Source organism: Crinia signifera, chromosome 1 (assembly GCF_055691185.1).
Source record: "Crinia signifera chromosome 1, ASM5569118v1, whole genome shotgun sequence".
In the NCBI taxonomy this organism is placed as follows: domain Eukaryota; kingdom Metazoa; phylum Chordata; class Amphibia; order Anura; family Myobatrachidae; genus Crinia; species Crinia signifera.
The window spans coordinates 111,829,891-111,851,281 of NC_139217.1; the positions used below are offsets into that span (position 1 = coordinate 111,829,891).

Sequence of the window (21,391 nt, forward strand, 5' to 3'; positions counted from 1 at the left end):
TATCCTGTTGCTACTGTTATAAATCAAGTTTAACATATTTAAAAATAGCAGGGTGTGAGCTGCAACAGAGTGCAAGCTGCAGTGAGTTTTAGCAAAGTGTGAGTTGCAGCAGAGTCTGAGCTGCAGTTAGTTGTAGCAGAGCGCAAGCTGCAGTCAGTTGTAGCGGAGCATGAGCTGCAGAGAGCTGTAGCAGAGCGTGAGCTGCATTGAGTTGTACCAGAGTGTGAGCTGCAGTCAGTTGTAGCAGAGTGCGAGCTGCAGTCAGTTGTAGCTGAGCTGGAGCTTCAGTGAGTTGCATCAGAGTGTGAGCTTCAGTGAGTTGAACTTTTGCTAGTTTTTTCCTTTAATAACAAATTTAATTTACCACAAAACACAGTGCACATCAAGCCTCCAACAAGATAAACTTAATAGAAGGATCAATTATCAATACAGAAGTTTATTAGTGTATTATATGCATAGGTAGCTAGTTTATAAAAAAAAAAAATAGAAACATCGGTTAACATTGGTTTCACAGTACCAATGTTTAGGTCTAAACAATGTTTTGTAACCAATGTTAAAAAACATAAATTAACTGATGTTTTCTTTCAATGTCCCATCCTTGTGTGCGCATTTGGTTGAGTCCCGGTCACTCACCTCCCGTGGCTCCAGCTTCAGAATCTAGTGCTCAATGCAGGGTGCTGCAGTACCTCCAGATACTGTCATTTTTGTTAGTCTACTTACCATTATTTATTAACCCCCAGCTGCAGGAGATTGTTGTGGGGGTTCCATAGATGTAATATCTATTTTTAAAAGTGATATAAAAATACATTATTATCTATAAACATTTATCTAGTTTTATTAGGAATCCATCAGCAATACCAACGCCGGCATCCTGACTACCACCAGCAGACCAGCTACCGCCGGGCATGTATCAGAAACCCTCTTTCTGTGGGCAATGAACCAGGTTCTCCTGTTCTTCATTAACCCCTTGATTTTCCTGCATGTCTGACACTATGTTTATATTTCAGATCAAGGGGGTTTCTTATCTTAAATGCATCAGATCCCTCTAAACCCTAATCCAGTTCCCTCATGATGGCTATGCTAATTAAAATCTTAATTTGTCAATTGTTTCAGAATGCTTAAATACATCATTCTCAAGAAAATTACTTCTAATCAGTGGTTTCACAAGTTAACGTATAACCAACATATTGATTGAGAATTTAATCTATTTTCCATTTGCTATAGTGAGGAAGGAATGCTTGGTATCGCTTATGTATTGTATAGATGGCAAATATTGAATTGTACATTCTTGTCTGTATGCGTAATAGATATGAATCCACTGTGGAATTAACCCAATCATCTCAATAGGACAAATTGGAATTACCAATTGAAATATTCTTTTTTAGACAGAATGCGATCTATAGAAATCAGTTTATATCAGGTGCATAAAGGGGAAATTTGGTTTCTGGTGGAAAAAATCAACAGGTTCCCCTGACATACATATGCTGGTATAAGGCTTCTGGGCACCCAATGCAGAACTTCATCTACTGACCACCAAACCTATCACTGCCTCCAATACCTACTTTCAAGTCCCTCAAGTGAAAGTGTGGAGGTGGTGTCTTAAGCCCCGTACACACGGGGGAGATATATTGCTCAGCAATATATTGCTGAGCAATATATTGCCCAGTGTCTCCTTTTCATCAGCGACCAAAGATGGTCGCTGATGAAAAGGAACCTCTGCTGGCGGTGCCGCAGAGGTAATTAGCTGGTCGCAGGAGCAAGCTCCTGTGACCAGCGATTAGAAGGGGGCTGAAAACGGGAGCGCGCACCCGGCGATTTATCGCCGGGGCACACTCCCAATCACTGGCAATATGGTCGCCAGGGACCATATTTCCAGCGATTTCAGCCCCTATCGCCCCTGTGTGTACACAACTTTAGAAGATCCATAGTCCCCACCTGTATTAACCATTTGAATGCCAACATTTCTGTCAGAGATGTTCAAAATAGCCACTAAAAATCCCAGCAACCCTCACATTTGTTATATAAATTCAAATAAAAAATGTTGTGTAATAAAATATATTTCCTATATAAGGTAAACATTACAGGTAATTATGATGAATAAAAATGTTTGCTTGCCAATTTTTTACACATATTTCGACAAATTCACTTGGCACTCAAAGGGTTTAGTACAAAAAGGATGTATTTTTCATAGACAGCCTTAATTTTGTGATAGACAGACCCAGTGGCACCTCCTCCATCCCTAATCAAGGCAACCTAGGTAGCTGTATAAAGAGCCAGCCCTGCTGACATATTGCATGTGGCTAAAACAGAATGATAACTTATTGTAGCAGTACAAATGCCAGCATAAGATGACACCCCAATACATTTTTTGCCCATGATTAACCAATGCGGGTGTGGATTATAGAATGTTTGACTATTTATTAGCTTAATTTGTGCCCCCCAAGAGCAGTCCTTTTGTCAGATAACGTAGGCCTACAAACAAAAATTACTGTCAGACCATGCTAGAACTTGTAATGTCCAAATAAGGTCTGGAATAACCCTTAGGCTGTGACCTGGAGCATACCTACAAACTGTCCGGATTCCAGTGGGACAGTCACGCTTTTTGGACCATCGGCAAAGCAGCTGATGGTCACCGAATAGTGAATAGTAATATAGCATATGGGAGAGGTGAGCCAGGGACTGCACAGGAAGCACTGCGGTTTGTGCTGTGAGGCCCTGCCCCTCTGTTTGATGCTCCACCCTCCATAGAGGCCTGCCCCCTTTTTTGCTTGCTGCACCTCTGGCACCCCAGATCCTGAATTAAGACCTCCTAAAGGTTGGAGGTATGCTAGAATACTGTGACTTGAGGGATTCTACTGAGGCCCCCTAATGCTAAAATGAAGGAAGTGACATCCTTAATGTTATAAGCAAGCTCAAATGTTGCAAGCTGCTGCCCTGCACTTTCAGATTTCAAATGTTCTGAGAGATTTAAGATGGCCACATATCTAAAAATTGGTACTTGTGTATTATCAGGGCGCCCATTACGTAGTTTACGTAGTGGTGTATTCAGAATACCAATACAGCACTATGCTGGCTACGTAAACTACGTAAGTGGCTCTGGAGCCCTAAAAATGCACAATGCTTAATACCCCCACTATCCACGTTGGCGTGGAGTTGATTTTTTAAAGTGTGGTGAGCGCAGTGAGCCACCGAGCCTGAAGCGTGTCGAGCGCAGCGAGCCCAGCGAGGGGACACGGATATGCGGCCCCTCGCGGGGCTCGCCACACTTTATAAAATCATCACCACGTCGACGTGGGTGCTGGGGGTATTAGCCGTCATACCCTGCCCGCTGCCGTCCCCTGCACGGCTCCGAGGCTAGGCTGCACATAAGATTTAGCAAATCTTATGTGCAGCCCGTCCGACCTCCCGACTCCGATCCGATGCGCACGGGACCGCGCATCATATTGGACAGGATGTCTACATGTGCATCCGAATCGGGTGAAATCGTGACCAAATCGCATAGTGTATGGGGGCCTTCAGGTTACATGATAACAGCACTTACCAATATATCTAAGTTGAGAGCCAGCCTATAAGGAGTTACCCCTAAATCCTCCTTGTGGCACTACAGGAACCAGCATGCCCTCCAAATGCAGGTCCCAACAAATGCCTCTTAAGGTGCGTACACACGGGGCAATATGATTGCTGGCAATATATTGCTCAGCAATCATATTGCTCAGTGTCCCGTTTTCATCTGTGACCAGAGATGGTTGGCATGCAGAAAGGTCGACATGGGTCTAGGTCGATAGGTAATTAGGTCGACACAAGTATTATGTCGACATGGGCAAGGTCGACAGTCAAAAGGTTGACATGGGGTTTTTCACTGTATTTTGACCCGACTTTCGACACAGTCAACATGGACACTGAAACGTAGCACCGTGTCCCCTCATATGGCTCGCTGCACTCACTATGCTTCAGACACTATTTTATTCTCCTACCACACCCTAGTGGACGGTAGGGCATAAAATTCCGCGTGTCGGCACATGTCGGCTTAAAAAACAATGAAAAATCCCATGTTGACCTTTCTGCATGTCGACCTAATGGTGTTGCATACCCTCCAACATGACCCATTGCATTCGGTACACAATGGTCTGGACTTCCCTGGTAATGTATGATTGCCAGCACCTGTGTGGAACTAGGTAATTGACGCGAAGGGTGTTTCAACACAGGTGATGACAATCATACATTACCAGGGACGTCCAGGACCAGAGCATTGTGTATCAAATGCAATGAGTCATGTTGGAGGGTATGGTGTTGACCCAATGCTTGTCGACCTAATGCTCGTATCCCAAATATTTAGTAGTCGCAATTTATTTAGAAAGTAAATGCAACAAAGCAAATTTGTAGCAATGATTATGTTAAATCTTAGCAGCTCCATGTCTTTTCAATAAAAACAACAGGGAGCAATGTAAAAAAAATTAAGAAAAGCTGGTGTAATGCAATAGTGTAATACAGTGGTGTAAGTTTGTCCCTGTTGCCCGGAGGCAAGATCAATATTGGTGTCGTCCCCCCACAACCTTAAATTTGATATTCTATACAGTATATATATATATATATAGATTTTTCCAAGGAATCCGCACTCGCATCACATCAAAGTGCAAAGGGGAGGTGCTCCATAGGATGGGAAAACATCATAGAATAGAGAAATGGAATGGGCACTCACCAAGGTCTAGGTAATCAAAATATCATTTTATTTGTATCAAGTCGACATACCATCCGACGTGACGGATGTCAGGTTGTTGTTCTGCTGATGATCTGTATTTTGCTGCACTATTCCTGATGATGGTCTTATGTAGACCGAAACGTGTCGTTACGTCGGATGGTATGTCGACTTGATACAAATAAAATGATATTTTGATTACCTAGACCTTGGTGAGTGCCCATTCCATTTCTCTCTCTCTCTCTCTCTCTCTCTCTCTCTCTCTCTCTCTCTCTCTCTCTCTCTCTCTCTCTCTCTCTCTCTCTCTATTGAAATTTATGTGTTCTATATATATTTAGAGAGAGGTGTAGAGAGAGAGAGAGAGAGAGAGAGAGAGAGAGAGAGAGAGAGAGAGAGAGAGAGAGAACATATTTCAGAACTCCATTACAAAAGAGATATTGATGGTTTTCAGTTAACGGATTTAAACTTGCAGGGGAGGAGAGGTGCCCCCTTGGGAGCAGGAGCCCGGCAGCAGATGACTCCATTGCCTCCCAGTTTTCTGCCTCTGGTGTAATATAATTACCAGCTGGTCCTACGGCATGAGCAAATTTCTCTCTCGTTGCGCTTACTCCGTCCCGCCTCTAGGGGTCCTCGTCACCAGATCTGCGGCCGCGCGTCCTCTCCCTCTCGCTGGTCTCTCCCTGAAATCTCGCGTGTGCGGCCTTCGCTTCCTCTTTCTCTCCCAGCTCAGCAAGATGGCAGTCGGCAAGAACAAGCGGCTGACCAAAGGCGGCAAGAAGGGTGCCAAGAAGAAGATGTGAGTATCAATACGGGCGCGGCCGGTTAGGGTGATGTGCGGGTCGGGGGTGCAGCTGGGCGTGGAGGCTGCGGGTCCCAGGATGGCGCTGATGTGCGGCGGATAGTGACCAGGCGGGTCCTGTGCACTCTGTGTGTTGGCGGCAGCTTTCCCCAGCGCCTCTCCCTGTGCGCAGGCTGTGTAAGTGCAGGGCAGGCCAGAATGCGTGCTGGCACCCAGCGTGTCAGTGCAGTGGCTGTCACTATGGCCACGCCGTTGCCTGGCCCTAAATGTAGGCGCAGGGCTGGTGGCAGCAGGCTATTTGCAGGCATGTCCCAGGTACAGTAGCAGCATGTCGGTGTGCTATTCAGTACAGCACTGGCGTGCCTGTTGCTCTTAGCTGTTGGGTGCAGCAGCATGGTGGATGTACATGGGCGCTCTGACACTTGCTTTCTGTTTTTTTTCTTTTTTTAAAGCGTCGACCCTTTCTCCAAAAAGGATTGGTATGATGTCAAGGCACCAGCCATGTTCAATATCCGCAACCTTGGGAAGACCCTGGTTACGAGGACACAGGGAACTAGTAAGTAACATCACTGATATCTTTGTGTGTATGTATGGGGTAGGTAGGTGTAGAGGGGTAGATTTATTAAGCTCGGTGAAGTGATAGTCTGGTTTTTATTACCGGTGAACATGCTTCTACCTGTCATGTTTCACACAGTTATTAGCTGATTGGCCGGTGATAAAAAATAGGCACTTTATCACATCACCGAGCTTAATAAATCTGCCCCACAGTCTCTTAATGTGGCGCCTGTTGTCTTTATTAAAGCAGGGATAGTTTAGGGTCTGGGCAAGATAAACCCCATAACACTGTACACCGTCACATAATGGCCTGTAAGTATGGCATTTAGTTTTGTGTCTAGGAATACTTAGGCAGGGCCTATCAGAATATTCCTGTGTTATTGTGGAACTGCTGTTAGCATTGGCAGTACTGGTCTGCGGGAAGTGCTGGGATGCTTGGCGGCATGAGTGAACTTGTATTTGCCATTAGATGGGAATGAATGAGTGCGGTGTGTAGGTCCATTTGACTTAATAGGAAGTGAGATCTCATCTGTCATTTAAGTCTCCTAACACTTTTTTGCTTTTTCCTGTTCTCATATTTTCTCTTCCAAATACTTGCATTAATCATTCCACTCCTTGCTCCAAACAGAAATCGCCTCTGATGGTCTAAAAGGCCGTGTGTTTGAGGTGAGCCTTGCTGACCTGCAGAATGATGAAGTAGCCTTCCGTAAATTCAAGCTGATTACAGAAGATGTCCAGGGCAAGAACTGTCTCACCAACTTCCATGGAATGGATCTGACCCGTGACAAGATGTGCTCTATGGTGAAGAAATGGCAGGTATGTACATGTAACTGCTGGACTGTAAACATTGAAGTTTAAAATCGGTGTAACACATTGCTTTACTAGTAGTTGAATTGGTGCCTAACAGAAGTGAACCCTAGTGTGTGTACATGGGCAGAAAAGATGGACCAAGTTGTTATCTGCTGTTATATGCTACTATGAGAAGTCATCTTATTGTACTCTAAGATCACTTCTCACTAGAGGAATTTGCTTGTGTGTGTGCCTGGTCTAAAGCTGGATCAGGTGATGGGTAAGTGCATACACATTTACCAGTGTTCAGCCTGATGTGTTGTGCCTGACTTCACAGCTGAGTGTGCACACAGGACTATGCATTGATACATAGGCAAATATGTGTTTCCCAGGCTGACATGAACTACCTCATTCAGTCATATTGGGACACACCTGCCAGAGTAGCCATAATGTTGACTGTTCAATTGTATGCCTGACCTATTGGCCAGTGTGTGCCCATCGTGTGTATCTAAAGGCCCATACATACACACTGGGAGATTTCGAGCTGAAAGCCGCTCCATTATGTCATTTGAGCTCAAAAGCTGCCCAGTGTGTACGGGCCATCGATGAGCAGTGATGCACGCTCCTGTCGCCAACACTCATCTGCTGGTAGTCTCAACAGATCAGTGATGGGGTCGATGGCTTTTTATAGCATCCTGCTATGGAAAGTAGTCTACCTATGGGAATATCACTTAGATTGGTGAAAATCACTCTGTGTATGGACCTTAACTTATACTTGTGTTAGGAACTTTGTGTCACCCGCAGGGTAGTATTACATTAAGGTTCGTGTAACTATTTTTGTATGCTAATGTATTTGTCTTACTAAATATAAAGCTATTTATATTTAAGCCTTTAAGTATATTTCAGACGCTGCCCTTATGGGAGAACTCTGTAAATGTTGAGCTAATGGAGTTGCTGTTGGATGTTGAGTTTCATCATGTTATTACTAAGCTAGATATAGCATCATTTCTTTATGAAATCTATATAATGTCCCTCTGCAATTTTCTAGTCTTAGAATTTCAGGAAACTGGTATCATTACATACAACTCAGTCTGGTGTTCCTGTATGCGTACCTGAACGTTGCGTATTTCACCAGATTCTTTGTATATTAAAGCTGGGTACACACCTGAACAATATGTTGCTCTAGCTGTGGTCAGATATGATGTGAGGATATATTGTTCCTGTGTACCAACTGCGCAATAATATTACATTATTGTATATGTAACCTTACCGGGCTGCACAATTTGTCCCATGCAGATCATGAGGATTTGTGACCATACAACTCAATGATTGCCACAGAGCTTCACCAATGGTGCCCTTAAGTGGTTCCTTCTCTTAACTTACAAGCCATACCTCTGCTGTGCTGGTAGGGGGGGGTCAGAATGGACATTTTAGTAAGGTTATGTTATTTGTTCAAACATACTCTATGATCGTGTTAGGATTATTTTATTTTTTTGTCATGTTTTACTCAAATAATGGTTTTTGTAAGAAAACCGTTATGTTTGGCTATACTTCTGCCAGCAAGCTGGTTTTATGCTGGGTACACACCAGGATGGTTTGGGCTCAATTCCCCCAATAGTAACACGTCTTGTGACCATTTGTACGTAGAAAGCACAGAATTGTACCTGTTTTCTCTAAAATTCCGATCCGATGTACGCCCCTGCCGGTTGTCTTGTTGGATTGGAGATTTTACCTACTGCAGTAAACATTTGTTACTCTGCATTTGATTGGGTATTGATCGTGTACAGATCATGTGTGTTTGTATACTTCAATCCATCAAGAGAGCATCGTGCGATTTCAAGGGAAATCGTTTTACGATAGTCTCATGGTCGGCCTGGTGTGTACCTTACATAAGACTGTTAAATGGTCATGGTTTTTTTTCTTCTTTTATAGAAGTATGTTAGTGAATGCTCATCACTAAGGTTATGATCAGTACAGGTTTTATTGTGATAACACTGTTAAATATGTAACTTGGTAAGAAGTAACGGGTCACACCTCCTTTTTTTTAATTGCTTGGCACCATCGCATCATTTGTAACCACACCAGGCAGTGCATATTGATCTGGTCACAAATTATGGCTTCAGTCAGGTAGTGTGGGCAGCTGCTGCTCTTAGTGGTACCTCCAGGTCCCTCTGCTTCCTTCCTTGCGCCCTTCCCCAGTGTCTGCCACGCTGCTGATCGGTCAGCACAGCAGGAAAGGTCTACCCAGCGGCTGCCAACATAGATGCCACTGGGGAAATATATCTTAACCCGCTCCTGTGGCATGGCAGGTAGGAGCTGATTGGCTGGCTGTTTATCACTCTCCATTTTATCACTTTTGAAGCTTAGTACATCTAACCCTAAGTCATCTGCCGGAGAAGAAAGTTGTAACTTATTTAAAGAGTTTCATTTTAGTCTGTCAGGTTTTTGTAGGGTATCTGTAGAATTTCTTTAGGAGTATTACATAGTGTAGGTCTTATTTATGAACCATGCATTTGTGTTACTTGCACTTAACCAAAACAACCAATCGGGTTTTATCTGTGTGGTGCAATATAGAACATGAGCAAGTGTGTTTGTTCAGTTCTAACCCTTCACCGATTTGTTTATTTTAGGTCTCTTACACTGGCTTTAGTTTACTATAAATATGTTGTCCTTTGTTCTGAAACTTTTGACTATTTTTCATAGACCATGATTGAAGCACATGTTGACGTAAAGACAACAGATGGCTACCTGCTCCGTCTCTTCTGTGTTGGTTTCACAAAGAAGCGTAACAACCAGATCCGAAAGACATCCTATGCCCAACATCAGCAAGTCCGCCAAATTCGTAAGAAGATGATGGAAATAATGACCCGGGAAGTGCAGACTAATGACCTGAAGGAGGTTGTTAACAAGCTGTAAGTTTTTCCAGCTGATGTGTGAGGGTCTTTTGTCACTTTTTTTTTTTTTTTTTTTTGGGATGGTACCATGCGGGAATGAATGATGACAGTTTCGGTCCCAAATGATCGTCTATGATTACTGTTTTGAGATCGTTCTGAAATTCCCATTTACCATTCCAATGCAAAAAAAAAAACGATTAAAACCTATTTGATTTTAAACTAAATGTTTTCCTCTGTATTTTATCATAGTTTTCTATGATAGCAATAGGTAAGTGTGACATCCATGGGGGATGGTCCAAATCCAAGTAGCTAGTAGTATTCCTCTTTAAAGGTTTTATTTATGCTTGGTTGGCTTCTAAATGAAGAATACCCTCTTCTAGGTCAGGGGAATTCAACATTTGCTATTAAGGCAGGCTAAATGGTATGGGCATCTAGTAGTTGTATTTCCACAACTGGAAGGCCACATGGTGTATACCCCAGCAACTTCCACTTGTATTATTTATTGAAGAATTCTGGGTATATGTAGGCATGTTGTATTGTAAGCACTTGCTTTAAACCAGTGTATCTCGAAGGGTTTACATTCATGGTGCATAATTCTTTTCGCTCTAGGATTCCAGACAGCATAGGCAAAGACATTGAGAAGGCCTGTCAGTCAATCTATCCTCTCCATGATGTCTATGTTCGGAAAGTCAAGATGTTGAAGAAGCCAAAATTTGAGCGTAAGTGTTTTCATTTGTTAAACTTCTAGACAATTAGACAATGTAATACATTGTCGGATCCATTGGTGAAACTTAAATTAAGCTGCCAGATTGCAACTTTTGTGTAGTATCTCGTGCATCTTTACAAAAAAAAGGGTAGCCGCCCATAAACTCCTTCAAATAAACACCCGAACCTTTTGTCTGCTGTAAGTTTAGACGTTTACTTATGGGAATTCCATTGAAGGTTTGATATGGCCCATAGCAACCAATCAGATTTTAGTGCAGCACATTCTAGAAGATAATAGAATTTGATTGCTATGGGCAACATCCCGTTTTAGTAAATGTATCCACAATGTTGATGTAATACAAAGCTGGGTACACCTCTATAGATTTGTCCATTCTGTCTGGTGTGAACAAATCTGGTAAAGAATGTGAACGTATCTGACCATTCAGAAATGCTGGACAATGGACAGATCTGTTAGCTCTGAATGACCATTGTCTGATTTCCAGCATTTGGGAGGAAATGGTTGATTGTCATTTTCTCCAATACATTACCAGATTGTTCCCACCAGACAGAACAGACACCTTTTATAGTCGACAGTCCGACACACCTGGCCGGCGGTCCAGCTATATATCGGCTGTTCAATTGAACGGCCAATAGATCAGCCAGTGGTCTGTTGGGGTTGCACAAATGTTCACTCTGACATAGTTGGGTATTACAATTCCACACTTGTAGATGTTTGGTAGCTAGCACAATAGATGCTTGGGCATGTTACAGGACATGCATCTGATCATCTGTAGCTGCTTTTCCATAATCATCTTCTGTGTACACTCACCGTAGGAAACTAAATTGAAGGATAGATATCTTTTATATCGGGTTTTTTTAAGTGCCAAATTGAGGACTTGTAGCACAGCCAAATATGCCACACCTCGAGTTCTATTAAGTGATTTTTGTAGCATAGTTGGCAGGCTGTGTTCTCAGTACTTTACAATATATTTTTGGTCTTGTATTGGTACAGTGCCATTATTAGCCCAAATGATTGTATGGGAACATCAAAATGATCTCCCAAGTCAGAAATGAGTATTTCTTTCTTTTCACTTGTTTCAGTGTGTTTTTTCTTTTGTTTACTCTCTAGTGGGCAAACTTATGGAGTTGCATGGAGAGGGTGGTGCTACTGGGAAGCCTGCCGGAGATGACACAGGCGCCAAAGTTGATCGTGCTGATGGATATGAGCCCCCTGTGCAGGAGTCTGTCTGAGATGATCAATCTGATCTAGCCTGTAAAAAAATAAAACAAAACTATTCTATGTATTTGCCTTGTGTATTGCATTTACAACTTACAACATGGAGCAGTGTTCCCGTGAATATTTTTGAATGAGGTGAAGGTATCCAGTCATAAAGGGAGTGGGACTTTTTAAATTTTTTTTTTTCCTCACTTTTTAAAAATTCAGATTTTTAGTTTTTGTTCTATCCAATTAGATCGCTAAAACATTTTCTCCACAATAACACACCAGTTTGACACCTGTACTTTCAGCCATCAAAAGTTTTTGCTTAGAAATTGGGGTACTTGTGTATTTTGGCGGCGCCCATCGCATACCATAACGCATGCGATGCGACGCGATTTCGCTGAAAAGTGTGCGATGGCATACAATTCTCAAATTGTATGCCATTGTACATGGCATACAATGCGATGCGATTATACATTGTATAAGCACCCTAATGGGTGCTTACAATGTTAAATGCACCCCCACGCCACCCCCCCACTATAAACGTGAACCGGAAGCGTGGCGAGCGCAGCGGTACGCGTCCTATGACCTTTTCATACCCCCACTATCCACGTTGGCGTGGAGTTGAGAATAGAATAGTGTGGCGAGCCACCGAGCCCGAAGCGAGCCCCGCGAGGACGCGGATACCTGTGAAGGCCGCAAAGGGACGCGTTTACCTGTGAAGGTATCCGCTGCGCCCGCCACGCTTCGGGCTCGATGGCTCGCTGCGCTCACCACACTATTCTATTCTCAACTCCACGCCGACGTGGATAGTGGGGGTATGAAAAGGTCGTAGGACGCGTACCGCCGCCCCTCGCGGGCTTGCTACGCTCGCCACGCTTCGGGTTCACGTTTATAGTGGGGGGGGTGGCGTGGGGGTGCATTTAACATTGTAAGCACCCATTAGGGTGCTCAAAAGCACCCTTTAGGGTGCTTATACGATTTTTTATCGCATAGGGGGTGAAAATCGCATCGCATGCCATCGGGTACATGGCATGCGATGCAATGCGTTCATTGCACGATGGCCAAACCGAAATTGGTGCTGCTTTTGTGGTGTTTTTTTCTGGTCCTGTCTTTCTATCTTGGTGAGACATATATATTTATTTTATCACTATTATGACAGCCTCTTATGAAGGAGGTTCACATTTTTTTTTTTTTTTTTAAATGGGTGGCACATGATTAACTCTGATGTACAATTGGGGTTGTCATTAACATCTCCAGAGACACTAGTGTGGCTATTCTGCTCTACACTCAGGAAGGGGGGGGGGCAAATGACCATTTGCCTGTGCGCTCTTGGGAGACTGCTCCACAGTGCGTAGTGGCCATTCCCCTGCAGTGGTCATAATCCTGTTATTGGCCTTGGCACAGGAACAGCTATTTAATACAGATACAGCTTAGTGCTCTTCCTCCCAAGCTACAGTTAAAGTGATTTCTAGAGTTAGGTGCCATGGCGTATCTAGTCACCAGAACTGAGAATAAGCCCACACTTTCATTTCTGCTCTCATCTTTGTAGAGAGCAGCTGCAGCATTATGGTCGCAGAGTCCAGACTACTGTATGTTCTGTAGATTGGGTCTCTGGTGGTATGGAACACCCATCCTGCTATTGCCCTGCGAACCCAGCATGCTCAACTGACACCTTTTGTGTGTTCATTTATGGTTGACTTCTCTCCACCCCATGCAGTTGTCGCCCCAAATACATTAGTGACTTTAGACTATCTGGATGATAGTCAATAGTGAAAAATTTGCCTTTTTAACTTTATAATCTGCCTTTTTAAAGCTTTAACCTGCTAATACATGTGGGTGTCCAGTGTGGAAAGCTATAGTGTTCAATCACTTGCATTGCTGCATGACTCTCACCATAGAGTATAGCACAAAGCTGCCTTTGGATAGACAACAATGTCTTTGGCGCTAGGGACTATTTAGGTGTAACTGGTCACCCTGCAGCCACCACATTGGAGGATTGCCAGCCTCCAAACAACTTAAGAAAAACAGAACGTGGGGCTCTCTAAGGTGTACACTATATAAACAATTTATTTAAAACACATAAATGACACATTACATCAATATTAAAAATTAATTCATGCACAATGGATGTGTAAAGATACACACGTTGTTACTTATTCTTGTGCTAGAGCCCCTTTAAAAGATAGTCCTTATTTCCTTTATGATTGCAATTAATTGCCAGTTGGGAGGCTAGTCTTTTGCTCAATAGTAACTTTGTAAACGGCACTGTCCAATCTCTCAAGCTTAGTACACACTGTCAGACCCAGAAATACCACAATGTCTCTGGTCTGGGTGGGGCGGCAGTCTCTTCTGTAAACATTTATAAAGGGTTTATTACCTACAATGTGCTGTTAGATGGCAACAGTATCTGCTTTTTATTTGGCAGTCAACTTCTGTCCCACTGCAGGGCTCACGCAGCTCAGATAAAGCCGTGGAATAATACCTGAGCCGCGGAACCCACTCCGTCTCATACCCCTCGGCTTGATCTCAAAGTTTTGCAGCCTGCTGTGTCACTTCACCGTGCCCCGTTTCCTCACAGCGGCTAGATAGTGCTGCGGCGCTCTGCCGCAGCGTCACCATCTCACTGCACCGTGCCGCTCTAGCACAAGAATAAGTAACAATGTGTATTTTTACACATCCATTGTGCATTAATTCATTTTTAATTTTTACTATTGATGTAATGTGTCATGTATGTGTTTTAAATAAATTGTTTATATTGTGTACACCTTAGAGCGCCCCACATTCTCTGTATGGTGAGAGGCAGCTTTGTAATCTGACATTTAAACTTTTTGCACCTATTAACTGATCATTTGACAAGGCATACAAAGTGTTCTGATCACAAGCCATGTGAATACCATCTGTAGACTCTATTACCACCAAGGAATCATTACTGCACAAAACATGGCAATTTGGGGTATTGCATTTAATGAAACCATGTACAGATCTTCACAATGGTGAATGAATTATCTAGAATGTGAGATCTTTTTGTGAAATCTTCTGTTTTTATAAATTCAGATTTTACATTGTCCCTCATTAATCAAAGCAGAAGAATGAATTATGGCTCTGAAGCATAAATGTGAACACTCCACCTCACACTCTGAGAGCTCACTCACTGTTGGAGAACACTTTATAGGCCACCTTAAATAACATGAATTTTATCCCTCATACAGGAGTTCTGTCTAGCCCAATGGTTCCCAAACAGTTTTCAATTAAACCACTCTAAAGAATTGGATATTTATTTTTTTATGGCACCCTAGGCCAAAATAGGATTTTGTACTTACTGTTAAATCCTTTTCTCCAAGTCTACAGGTGAAACTGGAGTTAGTGGGGAATAGAAGGGTGATTTTAAATTAAAATGAGTGTGGCCGATGCCTCCCCTTCTACTTCCCCCCTCTCATACAATAATAAGGATTGTGACTGGAGGGAGATGGAAGAGAAAAACACTTCCGAAGAGGAGGTTAAGCAACATCTAAAACAATCATACAAATAACATTAGTAATGTCATGAAAACCAGTGAGAAACACTGAATAAGGAACAGCCACACAGGAAACACAAGGGAGTTCCAACAGTCATAACCGGATCCAACCCTGGCAGGAAAAAACTTCAAACCGTTTATAGTTCGGTACACAAGGTAACAGCGCCAAGGTGGGTGTCCAGTGTCACCTGAAAAGAATTTGATGGTAAGTACAAAATCCTATTTTCTATCCACTACATGACACTGGAGTTACAGTGGTTCCATAGCTCCCAACACAGACGGGACGTGCGGAGAACCCCTCTTAACCCAGCAGCCAAACTGAAAAGCAGGAGCTGCAATGGTATGAAACTCAAGAAAAAAAAGGGGGGGTGGGCAGCGCTGATAAATTGCTATTTATGTGCAATAATTGGCAAGAAAAAATGGAAATGGAAGATTGGTTGGATCTAGCACAATTTAATACAATTTCTAAAATGCAGAGCCAGAAAATACCAGCTGAAAGCAATGAACAATAATGAATAAAAACTATAAAATGATTATCTCACCAGACCGAACCACATGAAGGTAAAACCCGGAGAGTCCCAAATGTCCAGAGGATGTGCACTGGTGTCACCCACTAATTAGGGGGGGGTTTGATCCTGAATTGTCCAAATGCTGTTCCTGGTACAATAGCCAAGCTGCAATATGGAGGGAGGTCACAAAGATGTAGATGCCAGGAGTGGCCCAAGATGGCACGAATCACCAACTCCTGTCGCCAGATGTTGTAGGCGTGGTGTCCTCAACCTCTACTATTGTTGCAGAAGTATTTGTAATCCAATGGATAAGGTGGCCGGGTGGCCAGTAAAGCTGGTAATGGTCCTTCCGGGCAATATAGAGGGTAATATCCTCAAAGCGGTTCCCCTATAGAAGTGGTGGGGTTAGGTGAGGCAGAAATCCTTCTTTCTGCCTCACCTAACCCCACCACTTCTATAGGGGAACCGCTTTGAGGATATTACCCTCTATATTGCCCGGAAGGACCATTACCAGCTTTACTGGCCACCTTATCCATTGGATTACAAATACTTCTGCAACAATAATAGAGGTTGAGGACACCACGCCTACAACATCTGGCGACAGGAGTTGGTGATTCGTGCCATCTTGGGCCACTCCTGGCATCTACATCTTTGTGACCTCCCTCCATATTGCAGCTTGGTTATTGTACCAGGAACAGCATTTGGACAATTCAGGATCAAACCCCCCCCTAATTAGTGGGTGACACCAGTGCACATCCTCTGGACATTTGGGACTCTCCGGGTTTTACTTTCATGTGGTTCGGTCTGGTGAGATAATCATTTTATAGTTTTTATTCATTATTGTTCATTGCTTTCAGCTGGTATTTTCTGGCTCTGCATTTTAGAAATTGTATTAAATTGTGCTAGATCCAACCAATCTTCCATTTCCATTTTTTCTTGCCAATTATTGCACATCAATAGCAATTTATCAGCGCTGCCCACCCCCCCTTTTTTTTCTTGTATACCATTTTGAACAGGACTAACTACCCTGTCCCAGGGCAGCTGCTTAGGAAAAACAACTCAGGTCAGGCGCACCTGACCCCGAATCACCCAGTGTGATTCGGGTTCATTCTCTTTTTTCAATGATGAAACTGGTAAAACCTCACAAGGGGCCTTATTCTGGTTGAGGCGTTCCGAATTCTTTTGGACGACGACTTTTAGCTAACTGCCCAGGCGTAAGCAACGCTGTGTCTTCGCTCTTGTTCTCAAAAATACAGTCTAAAAATGTCCACCGAAAACTCTCGGGAAATGTGGGTGTGTATAAGGGTGTGGTTTCAAAGTGGGCAAAACTGGGTGTAGATGTGGGAGTGCATGAACAGTGGTAGGCGTGCATTCGGACCAGACACCGAGCTCAAGCGAACCAACACGGCAGAAATCTTCGATGAATACAAGCAGCTTTCACTTCTCGGAAGGCAATGGTTCATGCGCTAGGTATTTGGATCACCCAATTAGTATGCCCGCACCTTAAATACTCTCAGCTGAGCACTATACAATCCAATCCTCTGGTCATTAGTGATTAATTAAACACTTTCCACAGGTTCAATTGGAACCACGAAGTCATTGCTGGCTAAATGGGGCAATACAAAATAGTTGAATATATGGTGCAATCACATTAACTTTATTGTTGGTATCTGACCCACATTAACACTGCACTCAATGGACATAACTGTGTTACCCAAATCTATATGCAAATCTGGTGATTACATTAATGTGAAACAGCACACACGTTAACAAAAATCTTGTTTTAATAAAGAATTATTTTAAATTTTTAACATTTTTAAACACCATATTATTTGGCACATGGAAACATATGTGAAAAAAACATACAATGTGAATTAAAATAGCCACAACAGAATCATTAGGAACACACCAGTTGGCTTTGCAAGAGATGTATAACAACAACACTTCGAGCCCATCAGCCAGTAATTGAACCAGACAAGGGGGCAACAGGGGAACAAAGCCAAATATTCCAAGAGAAGGGACATGATTTCCAAATAGATTTGTGAGGTGGACGCAAAAACGCCAACTCTGTGCGTACGGTCAGCTTCCCGTCCGTTCGGACGCAGTAGGACCGTGCAGAATCTTTGAGTTCCGACTGCACACAGATGTGTGGATACAGTCCGAAGACACTCCCTCTTCTTTGAAAGTCCGTACGAACGGATGCGGACGACATGTAGGCGTGTGTTCTTTGAAGGTCATTTCCGAACGAACGCGTATCCGAAAGAGTCAACTAGAATAAGGGCCAAAGTTCTGCCGGCACTACATAGCTGCTGAATGGAGACCCCACAGGCAGCCACCCAAGAAGGTCCCACAGAGCATGTGGAATGCACCTACAGTAAATAGAAGATGGAGGAGGCCGTGAAGTGGCCACATAAGGTTGCCGGATAGCAAGACTTACATCTGGCCAGTGTTTGTTTAGACCAGGCATGTCTAACCTTCGGCCCTCCAGCTGTTGTAAAACTACACATCCCAGCATGCCTTGCAATAGTTTTAGCATTCCCTAATAGCATGCTGGGATGTGTAGTTTCACAACAGCTGGAGGGCCGCAGGTTGGACATGCCTGGTTTAGACGCAGGCCAACCCTGCCTTACGGAATCATAGTTCACAAACAAGGCATCCGATTTTCTGATGGAGGCTGTACATGCCACATAGATGCGGAGAGCTTGAACTATGGCCCTTATTCAGATCTGATCGCAGTACAAATTTGGGTACTGACGTATTATCTGGGCTCCCATGTTAAATGCACCCCATTTTTTCATACCCCTACTATCCAACTACGCATAGAGTTGATTTTATATAGTGTGGTGAGCCACCATGCCCGAAGCGTGGCGAGCGGACGCGGTCTCATAAGAAAAACGGGAGCCCAGATATTACATAAGTACCCAAATTTGTTTTTAAAATGGGCAAAACCATGTGTACTGCAGGTGGGGCAGATGTAACATGTGAAGAGAGTTAAATTTGGGTGGGGTGTGTTGAAACTGAAATCTTAATTGCAGTGTAAAAATAATGCAGCCAGTATTTACCCTGCACAGAAACAAAATAGCTCACACAAATCTCTCTTTATACATGTTACATCTGCCCCAGCTGCAGTGTACATGGTTTTGACCATTTTCTGAACAAATTTGTACTGCGATCAGATCTGAATAAGAGCCTATGTCCAGAGACCTGGCATTAGTAGAATCCTCGGCTGATTATATGGAAAGCCTTTACAACCTTAGGAAGGAAAGAGAGGCTGGTATGCGGTTCCGCACGGTCAGCATGAAACTCCAAAAAGGGAGGACGACAGGATAGAGCTCCCAACTTTTAGACACGTCTTTTGGAGACAAAGCCAAAATGCACCGTTTTCCACCAGAGATTTTTGAGATCGACATCCGCCAATAGCTCAAAGAAGGAGGTGTGTAGAAACCCCAGGACGAGGTCCAAATCCCATGAAGCTGTAGGCAGATGGAATGGTGGTTGAAGTCTAAACACCCCCTGGAAAAAAAGTTTGCACCTCAGGCATCGATGCTAATTTTCTTTGAAAGAAAATTGATGAAGGGACCTGAACCTTTAAAGATCCAAGCCGCAACCCCGAAGCAAGTCATGCTTGCAAGAACAAAAGAAGCCGTGCTTTCTTGAAAAGGGTAGTGTAAACCCCTCGACCCTCGCATCAAGACATAAGCTCGCCAAATGCGATAGTGGTGCACTGACGTAACCTCTTTCCTAGCATGCATTATCATAAGGATCGCCGCAGTTGGAATGCCCGTACGCCCCAGGATGGACTTCTCAGTAGCTATGCCGTCAATTGAAGACACTTTACATCTGGAAAGACGAAAGGTCCCTGAGAGGTCACGACTTGTCTATCAGCAGAGACATGAAGCTGGTTTACTAGGACCGGCAGGCCAGTCCTTGGGCCCAAAGCAGTATCCAACTCACCCCTCCTTCATGGCCGCGTGACTGCGTGTGCTACCCTGTTTGTTTATATAGGTGACAGCTGTGGAGTTGTCAGATTGAACTTGAATGGGTTGCCCCTGAAGAAGGTGTTGCATCTAAAGCAGGGCTGGGCAACACCGGCCCTCCAGATGTTAGTGAACTACACATCACAGGATGCTTTGAATTAGTTTTGCTATGTGGCCATGCTGAAACTGATGCAAGGCATGCTGGGATGTGTAGTTCATCAACATCTGGAGGGCCGGTGTTGCCCAACCCTGATCTAAAGCAAGGCATAATACACTGCTCTTCATTCCAACCCATTGATCGACAGGAGGGCTTCTTGCTAAGTCCAAAGACCCTGAAACTGGCAGTCCAATGTGACCGCCCCCCCACCCCTGGAAACTGGCATCTGTGGTGAGGGGGGTCCAATCCAAGATGACTAATCTCTTGCCATCTCAGAAATTGGCGAAGTGGAGCCACCATAGAAAAGAGAGACACGCCCAAGGGGACAGGGTCACTCATGGATGAAGGCTCAGAGAATCGACCGTATTGTACAACCTTAAAGGTGGCAAAGATCTTTCCCAGAAGTCTGGTGCATAGGTGTACCGACACCTGCCTGTGTTGAAGAACCAGGCGATACAGCTGAATGGCATGAATATTGTCCTCTGGCAAGAACACCTACAATTGGACCATATCCAGAATCATTCCTAAAAGCAGTTGGGATTTTGGAAACTTCAGAATCCACCCATGCTCTGTGAGCGTGTTCTGAGTGAGATGGTTATTGATCAACTGGGTCTCCGGTGAGGGAGCCTTTAACAGGAGGTCATTGAGGTATGGTATTGTTGTCTTCACCAAGGTCAGGATGGAGGTGCTCAGGACTCAAGGTGTGACCATGCGGAGAGCCCATGGCAAGGCCTGGAACTGCCAATGGTGGGGTAGTACCGCAAATTGTAGGTACGCCTGATGTGGATACCAAATTGGAATATGTAGGTAGGTGTCCCTGATATCCAGGGATACCAGGAACTCCTCCTGCTCCAAACCCACTATCACTGACTGCAGGGATTCCATCTTTAACTTGACAAACGTCAAGTACAGATTCAGGTTTATCAAATTGAGAATTGGCCATGCCAAGCCATCTGGCTTTGGCACCAGAAATAGACTGGAATATAACTCCTTGGACCAGTGATCATCAGGGTCCCACACCACCACTCCTGCAAACTGGAGTCTTGCGATAGCAGTGTACAAGAGGCAACCTTTTTGTGGCAAAACTGGCAAACTGATTTTGAAGTATCGTTGAGGCGGAGGCAACCAAAATTAATTTTGTAGCCGAAGCCTATCAAATTCCTTACTCAAGCATCGTGACAAGACTGAAACCACACGTCTTTGAAATTCCAAAGATGTGCCCCAGATAAAGTCTGTCATGCTGTGGGCTTGGTAGAAAGCTTAGCCTCATGGTGGGTGGAGGCCTCTACAAGAACCTCTGAATGAGGCAGAGCCACCTCTGGAGCGACCACAGAACCTATTTGGCAGACAAAAGGACCACAAAGAGGGTCCCTGTAGCTTGGAAGATCCATTTGTCAAGTTTAGGGCTGAACAAGACATCTCTAGTGAAAGCAAGCGTTTCTACAGCCTGCTTTGACTCTGCATCTGCCTGACATTGACGGAGCTACAGAGCTCTGCATGCTGTTACAGAGAGAGCAGAAATGTGGGCAGCAATGATGCAGATATCAGAGGAAGCCTCCACCAAATAAATTGAG

The 21,391-nt window shown here is 43.9% G+C and overlaps 1 protein-coding gene and 1 non-coding gene across 2 annotated transcripts; both read left to right on the forward strand.

Annotated features, from left to right (window-relative positions):
• Positions 1-5,334: 5,334 nt before the first annotated feature.
• On the forward strand, positions 5,335-11,742 carry RPS3A (ribosomal protein S3A). Its single transcript, XM_083171534.1, has 6 exons — positions 5,335-5,492; positions 5,948-6,051; positions 6,679-6,866; positions 9,543-9,751; positions 10,343-10,452; positions 11,568-11,742. The coding sequence occupies exons 1-6, from the start codon at positions 5,431-5,433 to the stop codon at positions 11,687-11,689; spliced, it is 795 nt and encodes a 264-aa protein (XP_083027660.1). The 5' UTR covers positions 5,335-5,430; the 3' UTR covers positions 11,690-11,742.
• On the forward strand, positions 9,829-9,896 carry LOC146045514 (small nucleolar RNA SNORD73). Its single transcript, XR_014465455.1, has one exon. It is a non-coding gene; the product is annotated as a small nucleolar RNA SNORD73 (small nucleolar RNA).
• Positions 11,743-21,391: the final 9,649 nt, after the last annotated feature.

Bases quoted from the DNA above. Each gene is read 5' to 3' on its own strand.
- RPS3A (XM_083171534.1), top strand. From the start codon at position 5,431: ATGGCAGTCGGCAAGAACAAGCGGCTGACCAAAGGCGGCAAGAAGGGT. The intron at 6,052-6,678 runs GTAAGTAACATC...TGCTCCAAACAG, and splicing joins TACGAGGACACAGGGAACTA to AAATCGCCTCTGATGGTCTA. The intron at 10,453-11,567 runs GTAAGTGTTTTC...TTTACTCTCTAG, and splicing joins GAAGAAGCCAAAATTTGAGC to TGGGCAAACTTATGGAGTTG.